The following is a 12,509-nucleotide window of genomic DNA, read 5'->3' on the forward strand; positions in this document are numbered from 1 at the left end:
TGCTTACACTTTAATAAGTATAAAAACAAAAACAAAAACAAATTTTTATTAATCTTTTTAATTTTATTATTTTTCAAAAATTCAAAATTTTACTTTTTTCGTTATAATTTTTTATATCGTACTTTGGGTGATTCCATGGGTTTTATATGTATTATTACAATTTATTAAGTGAGAGTGGCTAATTCGCTTAGATAAAATTTCTTAATGTGGATGGTGAAAGCCAGATTTGGAAATTGGTAAATCCCTTTTGGTAATAACATAATATTAATATTATGTTTTTTACAAAAAAATTAAAACTTGAAACAAATAAATGGAGAAAAATCATTTTAATTATAAATTATAACCATGAAAGGAGAAGAACAAAGTAGAGGGAAAAAAATTACTCATGTACATTCAACACGTGTAATGTCATAATTTTTGGCAGAGAATATAAAATAAAAAGTCAAAACAAATAGAAGAATCATACAAAAGTTTACGTATGTGCGATATTTACAACATAATTATTTGTTAAAATTTCAAGAAATGAAAAAAAAAAAGAGGAAAAAGATCACTAATGCTCGCAACTGCGGGATAGAATTTCTAAGTTAACAAGAAAGAACTGACCAAAATAAAATTTTTAAAAAAAGATCAACAAGTAAAATGTAGTGGTATAATTATAATTACATTAAAGAAAAATAAAATCTAGCTGATTCACTTTTGGTAAAAAATTTATTCTCCTAAAAACATCCCGATTAAACCCCCCACCAAATTCAATATCCGAAAGATATATACGAATATTGCGACCATTAAATTTGAGAATCTTGTATCAATTGGCAATAATGTAACGAAATCACGAAATTCAAAAAACTTAAAGACAATACCATATTCTATATTTTACTAATAGAAACAATATGTAATAACCATTAGTGCATGAGGGGGATCTAATTCTAACAGTTCAATATTTTCAAACATATTTTAAACAAAACGTAGATGTTTTTCATGTTGAAAGGAACATGAGCAACTACTCGTTCGTCCACCATGATTACAAGAATTTGCGCTAAATTCCACAAAATTCTCCTTAAAATGGCCACGAACAAGGAAGACTACGTTTATATCTACTATAATATATATGTGCCCAAAGGATTATAACTAATATCATTCGAAAAAATTCTGAGATAAATACGATAAAGAGAATTAGTTTTTTAAAAAAATCATAAAATATGAACATAATTCCATAATCTCATCTGCGAATTCCAACAATCCCATAACTTAAATACCACAAAATGTTAAGCTCTGTAAACTAGGTGTACATAAGAAATAACATCACCAAACACCTATGACATTGAATCGTTTTCGAATGGCGTGGATGAGATTAATCGAAAGTAGGAATGACCATCGAATCATCTCATTCACATTCGATGATCCAGTGGCATAGTAATTAGACAGATATCCTTAGTCTCATTGAGAAAAAAAAATCCCACAAACATTATCCTTCTAAGCTTGGACAACCACTTGACTAATTCCTCAATAACACAAATGTACATTAACACATGCAGGAGACGCATTACTCTAGGTGATGCCTGCTAGATTTGTGCCAACTTCTAGCTAGGACAGGTATTTACCTTATCAGAGAACAATCATATGATAAATGGATGTCAGTCATGCTAATGCAATCCCCTTCTTTACGAGCATGTCGTATACTTTATCGACCTTTCCTGGATCAACATTGAACAGGCAATGTGCATCAGATTTCTTGGATAAATTCCCATTTAAAATCCCCATTGACATGGTTTGCAGCATGTTGAGGTAGTGTGTTGGTAGGATTCTGATCTCCCCGCATAGTTGTTTCTCCTGCACGAGTGGATCACAAGATATTCAGTCAAAAATTAAAGAAAGCAGTTCGATTATAGGGCGAAGGCAAAATTTCATTTTTCATTTTCAGGCCATAAACACATGACATTTACCAATTTTAGTCCCCATGAGCCAAATTTTTTTCGATTCATACCATTTCAACAAAATGACTAACATTGGTGTCTGAGAACAATTTTAGGACCAAAATTGAAATTTTGTCCAAACATTCTAGTTTTACACATTCTAATGTGAAATGTATGTGACTATCTACTTTACCCCATAAGTATTCTACAGTAATCAATTTTTGTCGTTGAAATGTTCTGCCCTAACGACCAAAATTGGTTTTCCATAAATAATTACGAAATTAAGTTTGATCCTCGCACATACAAAGTACCAAAAATATTTTATCACCATTATCACATTACTAAAAATAGATATTGCTTGAGAACGAGTGACGACTTAAATGAGACATTGAAGATGTAAAAACAAATCTTACAGCTTCAGAGAGCATGTCAGCTCCTATAAATCCAGTGACATCCCACTTTTCGGAGACACTAGGAATAGTTGGTCGTATTCTAGTTGATAAGGAGTCATTTCCACCAGAATCCAACACTGCGGGACTCCTAATAACCCCGCCAAGGCTGCTATCTTGTTCTCCCTTGGGAAAATTTAATCTTTGCATATATTTTCCACCGGGACTAACAAGGGTACTTTCCTTCGCTTGACGAGCATTTTCCTCAATTTCTCTCATCCTTTTTTGTTCAATATATATCTCGGCCTCAGCAGATGTTCGGCAACCAGCAGCTCGAGCTTCCTGCATGGCAGTACTTTCACAATATTTGAAACCAAAATAGAAAGTGATGATGCAAGGTACATATTCCAAGAAACAACCATGTTCTTAAGGTGGGTAAAGGCTAAACAAAACATAGGACAGGCGAGCAGATTGTTGCAAATGGTTATATACTGCTTTCATCATTTTTTTGATTTCATACTTCACACCTGACGTTTATTATTATACTCAACTGCTAAGGCGGACAAAATAACAGTTGACAAGCAATGAAAAGCAGGACAACACAAAAGGTGACATGTAGAGAAATGATTAACCTTTGTGCATCATACCTGAAGGCCTTCTATTCTTTTCAAAATACGTTGCTCCTCAATAATACTCCTCAATAATTCATCATGTTCATCTTTAGAATGATATCGCATAAATACCCTGTAGCGATGAGACAATTCCTTCTCTTCCAAGGTGAGGTCCTTTTCAAAAGGATCGGGATAAAGTAAATTTCTCTCTAATATAAAGTCTTTCCTCCGTTTTCTTTCATTAAGCCTGCCATATTGATGGGGGCTTGTATGATGTAAAGACAAACCAACATGACAAACAATATACCAAGTGGAACATAAAGTGTGGAACAGAAAGCAAAACTTAAATAATTTAAATTCATCTGTTTTATTATATAGCCCAATAATATCAAGGTTCACAGTCAAAAGTTTAAAAATATCTAAAGGATAAAAGTATAAATGCAACAAATACACTGAAATGTGAATTTATGAGTCAAAAATGAGCTCAGGTCACCAGAGGCGTGTTCACTCGAAGCAAAGACAGAAAACTTGAGAAAATGAAAAACCGATATAAAAGATGTCTGATAGCTTCTTGAATTGGAAAAAAAAATCTACCTAGGGGCTAGGTACCGTTTGGGTTGATGGATAGGATAACTGAATGGTGTATAAGCAACAGAAAATTAAAGATAAATAATACGATGTCATAAAATATATGGTCTTTGGTATGTTTTTAATGTGGTCGATTAATTTTGTGCACTTTCTTGTAATACCCCTATACTATTTCTTTTTTCCTAATATTTTTTAAAATTAAATTCAAATTATAGATTAAAAATAAAAAAAATACTCCTACAATTCTACATATATAATTTACTTTCCAAAATAAATCAAATTATCACATTTTTCCTAGAATATTTCATCGATATTCTTTCCTTTTTTAGTCACCATCAAAAAGTCCACAAATTCCATAAAATTACATATAATTAACTAACCTACTTGCCCAGTATTTCCTTCAATATCAATCTTATACAGCTCAAATGCATTCAAAAGGACTGAAATTAAATGAAAATGAACTAAATGAGAAGTAGTTATTTCATGAAGTGGTAGTTATTTCATGAAGTGGTCGAAGAGAGCAATGGCCAAAGAAAATAAATTTTTGGAAATGGGCAAATATGTAATTTCATCGGCTTACTATTCAAATAAATCGGAAGACATCTGATAAATCACAGGATTTTATGTTGCCAATTTTATAATCGGGCCTTCCAACAAACGAGCTGAACCAGGGATTAGAAATGATAGACTTTTAATCTTATCTTTATCAGGCGTACCGAACAGTGCCTTATTGAAAGACAATAATCACTTATTTTTGGTAGTTGAAACTATTTGGTTGCTATTTTTGGAACATACATCTGTTAGTTGCGCTTTTCTTTCATAATGAGGAAAGTCCAACAAGGTGTTTCTTTCACCCCATGCAGGCCTGACACGAAGGGAAATAGAGGCACAAGAAAAAAGAAACGGAAACAACCATTTACCAAGTCACAGTTTAGCCAAATATTTCTACATACATATAAGGAGATTTCGCATGCGTCAACTCTGCCTGTGTTTCCTATCAATGTCTGCATGCAGGATTCAAATTTCATGTCAGTCAAAAAGCTAAATTTACCTTTTAGAGTAAATATGCAACACTCGTAATTTCAGTTCACACTCAGCATTAGTATCTGTTTCCTTGAATTCCATATCAGCCAGCAACTGCTCGGCATCATTGTCGTACTCAACCTCAAATTCCCGTCTCTTAGAATTGTAGCCACTTAATTCTTTCAAGGAAACACCTTCGTTACCTGATGTCCTGGGTTTTTTCTCTCCAATGCTCCTGTCAGCATGAAAATCTGCAGCCACAATAGATAAATCTTTTTACTCATAGCTGCATGGTAAATCTGAACTATTGTGTTCGTAAAATAAATCGACATCAATCATGACTGACTGCATTTGAATGAGAAACTCGGTACGAAACACAGTTTTTTGTGTTTCATCGCCAATGATGGTGAAACTTAGTCACACAATTAACTGGACCTCAGTTTAGTGCATCACTAAAAGAAACTAAAACTTCCAATTTGACAGCTTACAGTTACAAAACAAGATACATTAAATATGGCTTCACTATATACAACTCGAAGTAATCATAAATGCTGCAAGCAGAAAACTTCTATCACATATATCAGACCTGAAAGCAGGTTCTGGTTTGGATTATATTTGAAGAGAGAGAATCATAAAGTCCAACTATAATAGGAGTAAATTTTCAGTAGATGATTAAATTATAGCTATATGATAACGACAATTGGCAGTTGGGTATTAAATTTTATCACAGCAAAGTGTGGCGGCCCAATAAAAATCAGCACCAATTTTGCTGCTTGATAGATGCTGCTCATAAGTGATTCATCACCTTCCACTTTCGCAGCATCAAGACCGTCATTGCTCTGAACTTTGCTGGATGTCCTCTTACTAGCTCCGGTTGACAGTGTGCCACTGATAGAGCCTCCAACAGTGCCAATCTCTGAGAGGTAGAACATCAGTACTCGTTGTAACATTTATGTTATATTGTACAGACAACTGTACAAGTGTGTTTGTTTGTTTGTAAACTTTTCTAATTCAGGAATTAGAAGCCAGAGAACTCCATATGACAGCAACGCAGTACCAGGTGAGGTTTTCAGCGAGGAATGTACCGCCAGACCTTCTCTTCTTTGATCTTCGACTCTAAAAACTCAAAACTGAAAGGAATCAGATAACCAGCATCAATGAATTTCTAGGAAGGAAAAAATTCAAATTAAAACTTTGCGAATTATACTTGATTCCTGCTGGTGGGAACTCCACTTTCACATCAAAATCTTCACGAGTAGTGGCTCCTGCGGTCGTTAGAATTGATTGATTAAAATTATGTTAAACGAAAAAATTCTGGATAATAGATTAAAAGGGATAATCGATGATTATGCCATGACCCAGTAAGCAGTTTATACTGAAACCAGCTTTACACATTTGGAATCACAATTTGACGGACTTAAAAATTGGCATTTCCATAAGTTGAATGCATAGTTTAACAGCTTGAGATGAAGTGAACACTCTATAGAGAAGGCATACCAGCGGCAATAAAGTTCGAACAAAATAATTGTTCAGCACAAGTTCAACTCTTGGAAGACCTTTTATTGGAAATAAGCAAAACATACAAGAGAAATATTGAGAGAATTTGTCCTGGTAATCTGACCTTTCTGAATTTCACTGTTTTCTCTGGCCATAGCAAGGAGTTCTTCTCTATTCTTTCCCATGACATGACACATGTCCTGGGCAAATACGCATGTAACTGATACTTAGACGCCTTCTTAAGTAAAACTAAGTATGGTAAATGTGTCATACCGGAAGAGGGAAGCAAGGCGAGTTCATATATATCTTATTATAATGTTCACCACATTGTGATTTACTTTTCGTTCCAACATGTTCTGCCACTTCAGTCCAGTTCCCCATGCCATACATTTCAATACCCTTCAAAACAAGTTAAACCTTTCAATATAGACAGGAAGAGAGCATTACACAGTCTAAGCTGATTAGCAATAACACTTCAGAAGAATTTGGATGGATGAAAAATCATGGCAAACTACAGTAACATAGAAGAATCCAAAACAGTACATATTTTACTGAAATAGTTTATAAAAAATTGAATTCGGACAATGATTAAAATGCAAACATACCTCCAGAAGTAGTATCTCCTCATCAGCATTCCACTCAGCACATATCAGAGGAAACGCCAAGTTGTCCTGCAGGAAATAATAATAAAAAGAACTAGCAAAATGAACCATAACACAATAGTCAACAACCATACAAAAATATACTGTTTTCCACACAAAAGTGTGATGTTAAACCATAATTGCAATCCACAGAGCGAGAGAGATACGATATAATATGTATACAACGCAAAATGCTAACATGTCCCTTCTCTCCATAAAATGATCAAACAAAATCACCACCCAAATGTCATCTCAAATAGATTTTTCCCCAATATAGTGACAGTGCTATGCAGAATGAAAAAACCACAGAAATCTTGGGTTATATGAACAGCTATATTCAATTGATTGTACATGAATTTTCCGAACGAGAAAATTAAGCACAGCGGATATTTTTAAGGCATCTAATGCCAGAAACTGTTTCAAATATTATGCGATGGGGTGCATGAATACAATAAAAGATATATATGACAATCAAGTTCAGATGAAAAATACAGGCCAAGTATAAACCATTTCAGTAATAAAACTGAGATAAGACAAGATTTCAAGAAGGTTATTACTGACCATCACTCTATAAGGATGACCGCTTTTATGAGGATAGACCTCTGCTCCAACAGAAAAGCATTCGATACAAAGGTCGAAATCAGAACATATTACACACTTGATGCGAATCTTCCCTGAAATGTCTTTGTTGCAGTAGTTACAGTGGTATAAAGCTTTCTTTCCATTAGTCATTCCTGAAACTTGTCGGTAAACAAATTATCAAAATTTAAGACTCATAACACCATAATTCTCTCTAACATATGGAAAATAAGCTCACACATTATATCCATACCAGAAGCCATAGTTTCTACATTCTCCACATTTTGAGTGGTCCGCTTTCTCTTTGACCGACTGAAGATCCAATGGAAACGATAATTATTAGCGAACAGTTAGTCACTAAAGAAAGAGAAAAATCGTATTTCTTGTTTATGTGTTAGAGAACCACCCATTTTGAGAAGCAAAAAGATTTAAATTTATCACGTTCACATGCCACACTCATTCTTGTTTAGGCGTGTATAGATAAGCATTCAATATAATGCTTCTCCAAGTTCTCAATCTTGGAATCAGTATGCCTCTGGAGTCCTAAATAAAGTTGGAAACTTGCCTTTGTTCAATTTTCTCAGCTAATCTTAATCCATCATTTTAAGACATGCAAAGCTCGAAATCGGATAACTTAGTAACTATAGGTCCCACTTTCTTCATAAGGTTAACTTCTCTCAGCAAGCTCGAAACTGTACACCAAGCCCAATAATAAAGTTCTAGTACCTTAATCATTATCAGTAGTTATCAACTTGAACTAGCCAGCAATTAAAAAAAATGCAAATAACATCTTGAATACAATCCCGATCAATAAAAAAATTAAAATGAAAATTAGAGCAATTTAACACATTGGTTCTAACCTCTGGCCAGAATCCTCATCGGCGGTGTGAACAGCAGCTCGCGAGCGGCCCATTCGGTGAAATCTTATCGAATTAGGGATCTTTGTGGGATTGTCGGAAACTATAATTGTAACGGCAAAAACACCCGGTTCAAGTGCAGGCGCTGTTGTTTGTCCCCCGCCCCCTCGACTTATGCGTATGTATTCTCCACTAGGATGAATTCTCTACATTTATAATATCGAGAATTTCTATTCATGATAATTTTTTATTTTATTTTTTTAAATTTAATCATTTCAAATTCCTGTATAATCTTTCATTAATTTTTATAATTATGATATGATCACTAATTAAAATATAATTATTTTAAATAACATTATGATTCCTCATTTTTATAATCATAATATTAGCTCTATTTCTATTTAATTCTAAAAAAAAGTACAACAAATACGCTGATGCACTAGTGTATAATAAACATTACATCAAACTCTCCATTTCTTTTGTACAAAAATATATTAGTATTAAATCGATATCAAATAAAGCCAATGACAAATCTTATGGCGTATTTGTATTAATAAAATCAGAGTTGTTTATAAATCAATTGAGTTTACTAGTATAACTTATTTAAGTAATAGATTTTAATCTCTAAACAATATTTTAAGCTATTTTTTTAAGTTATGGCAATAGATTTCAAAATTATATCATATCGAAGTATTTGAAATACTTATTTCGATGAATAATTAGATTAAAATTTGCTCATTTTTCCACCAAAACAAATGACAAGAAAGAAACTAGAATTCATCCAATGAACAAGTGTATTCAATTCTTTTGAACATATATGTCGGTTAAGTTATATCTCGTCTTATGAAATTGTTTAAACACACATCCAATAATCAATATTTATTCCACGAGTATTTTTGTTGGATCACATAGCCAATGAATGATACAGTGAATGAATATAAACGATTGGATGCATTAACCCGACTTTGCCTTCAAAGAATGAAAACACGCAGTCTGATTATCTCCGATGAGAGATGTAATGGGAGGGAGCTCCTTATGATAGACGTTGAGAGCTCTCCAAATCAATTTAAAAAAATTGTATTTTATTTATAATTTCTAAAAATTGTTTGTAATTAATATTTTTAAAGAATAAGAATATTAAAATATTTGAATCGATGTGGGATATAAGTTTTTAAAGATTTTTTGGAATGTGGATAAATGAATGAATTTTTTTTTTTTATGTGACAAAAAAGTGAACTAAGTTATACTACTGTGGGAATTGGACACATAAGCAGACAGATTTTGCTTTTGGATAAGGTGAATGTCAAGGTGGAAGATCTCCTCTCTCTTCCAAACCAGAGAAAGAACAATAAAACTCCATATAATCAAAATCCAACATCCTCCCATTTCATTCCCCACAATTTGTAAAAATCGAAATACAAATATTATTATTTGGTCTTTCTGTGCACAGTTTCTTGAAATATATAATGGCAGCAGAATCAATGGCGGCTGCAGCATGCTCTACTCTGATGACGCCCCGGTTTACTCCGCCGGCTAAACCATTTTCGCGTCCCTTCAAAACCACCCACGATCTTTTCTCCTGGAAGAAGGGGAAATTGCAGCGATTTCGGTTTTCTGCAAATTTAGGTTAGGTCATAAATATACGATATATATGTATACAGCTTGATCTATTCGTGTACAGTTTATTGATTCAAATTATTTCTTGTGTTATTTTTTTATTTGAATGTAAAGTTGGGTTCCAATTATTTGTTAGGGGGAGGAGATGGAGAGGCGAAGAAGGATGGGAAGAGGAAGTTTATCACCAAAGACGAAGAACCTCAGCAGTACTGAGTTTCATTTTACATTTTATAATTAACATACACACAGAGTGAATCCATTGGTTATAACTTCCTCATTAAATATTATCATGATTTTCTTAGTTGACTTCATAATCTATATTAGAGGCATTTTTTATTATTAAATTATGTCATATGATTGAATCGATCATTATAATTTTTTTTAAAGTATTATCTGATTGGAAGATGTAGCAAAATAGAACATTCATTTTAGGACAATATGAGGGGGCTGTACATAATATATATACTAAACAATATCGCTGAATCGTTGAGTTTGCTGGTTGTGTAGGTATTGGCAGACGGCGGGCGAAAGAGAAGGAGAAAACCCGATGAGCACTCCACTCCCCTACATAATCATATTCGGAATGTCGACCCCGTTTGTCATTTTAGCCATTGCATTTGCAAATGGTTGGATCAAGGTTCCAGTTCGATGATACTAATGCTATGCGGCATATTGCAATGACAGAGTTGTTGTATGAAGTTTCCTTTCCTTTGCTTCTTCTTTCAGTTTTGGAATGTAAAAGAAATCAATGTGCCTGAGCTCACCAGATTCATGAGTACAGATGTTTTGGTTTCTGGTTCGATATTTATCCGCGAGTACTAATTGTTGCATGATAATTATTGGCAGTGAATTGGACATATTTTGCACATTAGACTCCACGAATGTGTGTACAAGTCTCTTCTCAGACGATCTCAAGTTCACAGGAACACAAAAGGCAGTTAAATGTTCATATTCCCCACTCCCTTTCTGTGTTTTTCCCACTTCTCCTTGTTGAATCAATGAGCATATATCCAGCTTCATATATTGGGCGAGATTGATACAAGTAGATTAAAAAACACTTAAATAACTCGAAATTTCAAAAGTGCTATTACATATGTATAAAAAAAGCGGTTTTAGAGTTTGGATAAATGTTGAATCGTGTTTTTATATTCATTTTTAAATAAAATTAGATGAAGAAATTAACAAGCCAAACCAAGAACAAGTGTATTTGGCTTTGGCTTTATTATCCGAGATGATCAAGGTTCTTGGGTGCGATGCTTGTCGAGATCAATGCATGGAAATGTCAGACTGGAAGAAGCCGAAGGAATTGCCTTACGTGAAGCACTGGTTTGGATAAAGAACCTAGAGTTGAAACTTGCATCAAGTTATTTTCGAAGTAGATGCGAAAAAAGTGGTAGACGAGACCAAGTCAGAGAGAAGAAAAATAATTCTTAAACACGGATTATACGGTTGCTTTTGTCAAACGTCGAGCTAACGCTCCAGAACAAGATCTAGCTAGGCGTTAGGTAAGGTTGACCCGTCTCACAGATTATGAACCGTGAGACGGTCTCACATGAGACCCACTCTAATCTTAATCAATATGTAAGCTCTATGATTTGGAACGAGTTTCTTCCGTTTCTAGAGTCAAATATGATGTATGATTCTGTTTGAAATACATTGTATTAATATAATTATAATGTAAATAAGTAAAAGATAAATTTGAGTTTTATATATTTAACTTATTTGACAATGATATCTTATATCGGAGGATACTATTAATATTTTGTGAATAAATCATTGATTTTTCTGTCCCGTAACATAGGTTTTAAGAAACTGATCTGACTTTTTAACATCATTTTCGAGTGTCAACTCTCAAGTTACATTAGCCAATTCTTTCCTTAGAATTCCCGATTCCGTTACAATTAAGCAAGAGAGGTACATTATTCAAATTAAAAAATATCTATATACCTTGTCTTTTTTGAAATACTTCTGGAAATAGTTTTGAGTTGGTTGGTTGAACAAAATTCAAGTGAATTTCAAGTACATCGAACATGAGTGTCGTTTTTAATTCATTCATCAAATAATTCTCCAATTCAAATCCAATTCTTCAAAGAAAATATGTCAATCCAAGCTATTGATGCGCAATAATCGCTCATGTCAAATAGACTTATGGAAAACTAACGTTTGAGCTGATATACGATCTAAAAGATTTTAGTTAAACCGTTACCAACAGCTATAACTTATGATAGACGTTCAATCTTACTCAATCACGACTTCAATGTCTTTTTTTCTTAATCACTCGTGGATTTAGATAATAGATCGGCATACGCTTTGAAGACCTGAAATTAGGCTACCGTTGAGGCAAATGTCATCATCGTTGATAAACGGATGTAAAACCATAGGTGAGGTAGCTACATTTACACCTATATTGCCGTCAAATTAAGGCTCCTTGAAAAAGAATAATTTCCCATATTGGAAAATTGCCTTTGTATAGTGGACTCAGTGCTCAGTGGAAAGTGGTTTAAGTCAAGGGTTCAATTGATGTTTACTCATTTTAAATTTAAATAAATGCGCACTCAATTGTTGATAATCATCTTCCACCACTCAATTTTAGTGTTCAAAATAAAATTGGGTATTGATTTCTTTGGTCTAGGCTAATACGTTTATTTTAGCAATTTTTGTATTATATTTATACATATAAAACTGGTTGATCCGACCCATAAATATGTATTTTTGCAACTATGTTATTATTATCATTGATCTCTATGATAGGATCAGTCATTTCTGACCATATATACCCCAAACATTAGGAAAT

At 33.4% G+C, this 12,509-nt stretch overlaps 2 protein-coding genes across 3 annotated transcripts; one reads left to right on the plus strand and one right to left on the minus strand.

The window, feature by feature from the left end:
- Positions 1-1,196: 1,196 nt before the first annotated feature.
- On the minus strand, positions 1,197-8,302 carry LOC140808703 (transcriptional adapter ADA2-like). 2 transcript variants are annotated; one of them, XM_073165886.1, is made up of 13 exons: positions 8,102-8,302; positions 7,495-7,553; positions 7,224-7,396; positions 6,627-6,692; positions 6,295-6,420; positions 6,146-6,221; positions 5,732-5,789; positions 5,582-5,640; positions 5,330-5,440; positions 4,553-4,775; positions 2,950-3,160; positions 2,327-2,644; positions 1,197-1,830 (listed from the first exon to the last, which is right to left on the minus strand). In XM_073165886.1, the coding sequence occupies exons 1-13, from the start codon at positions 8,152-8,154 to the stop codon at positions 1,639-1,641; spliced, it is 1,725 nt and encodes a 574-aa protein (XP_073021987.1). In that variant the 5' UTR covers positions 8,155-8,302; the 3' UTR covers positions 1,197-1,638. The 2 variants fall into 2 exon arrangements, with proteins under 2 accessions (XP_073021987.1, XP_073021986.1); XM_073165885.1 differs by having other exon boundaries at positions 7,224-7,402.
- A 1,102-nt stretch (positions 8,303-9,404) lies between these two features.
- Positions 9,405-10,549, plus strand: LOC140808705 (uncharacterized). Its single transcript, XM_073165887.1, has 3 exons — positions 9,405-9,724; positions 9,852-9,921; positions 10,223-10,549. Exons 1-3 carry the CDS (start codon positions 9,565-9,567, stop codon positions 10,365-10,367), a joined length of 375 nt encoding a protein of 124 aa, XP_073021988.1. The 5' UTR covers positions 9,405-9,564; the 3' UTR covers positions 10,368-10,549.
- Positions 10,550-12,509: the final 1,960 nt, after the last annotated feature.

This window comes from Primulina eburnea, chromosome 13 (assembly GCF_022965805.1).
Source record: "Primulina eburnea isolate SZY01 chromosome 13, ASM2296580v1, whole genome shotgun sequence".
Classification (NCBI taxonomy): Eukaryota; Viridiplantae; Streptophyta; class Magnoliopsida; order Lamiales; family Gesneriaceae; genus Primulina; species Primulina eburnea.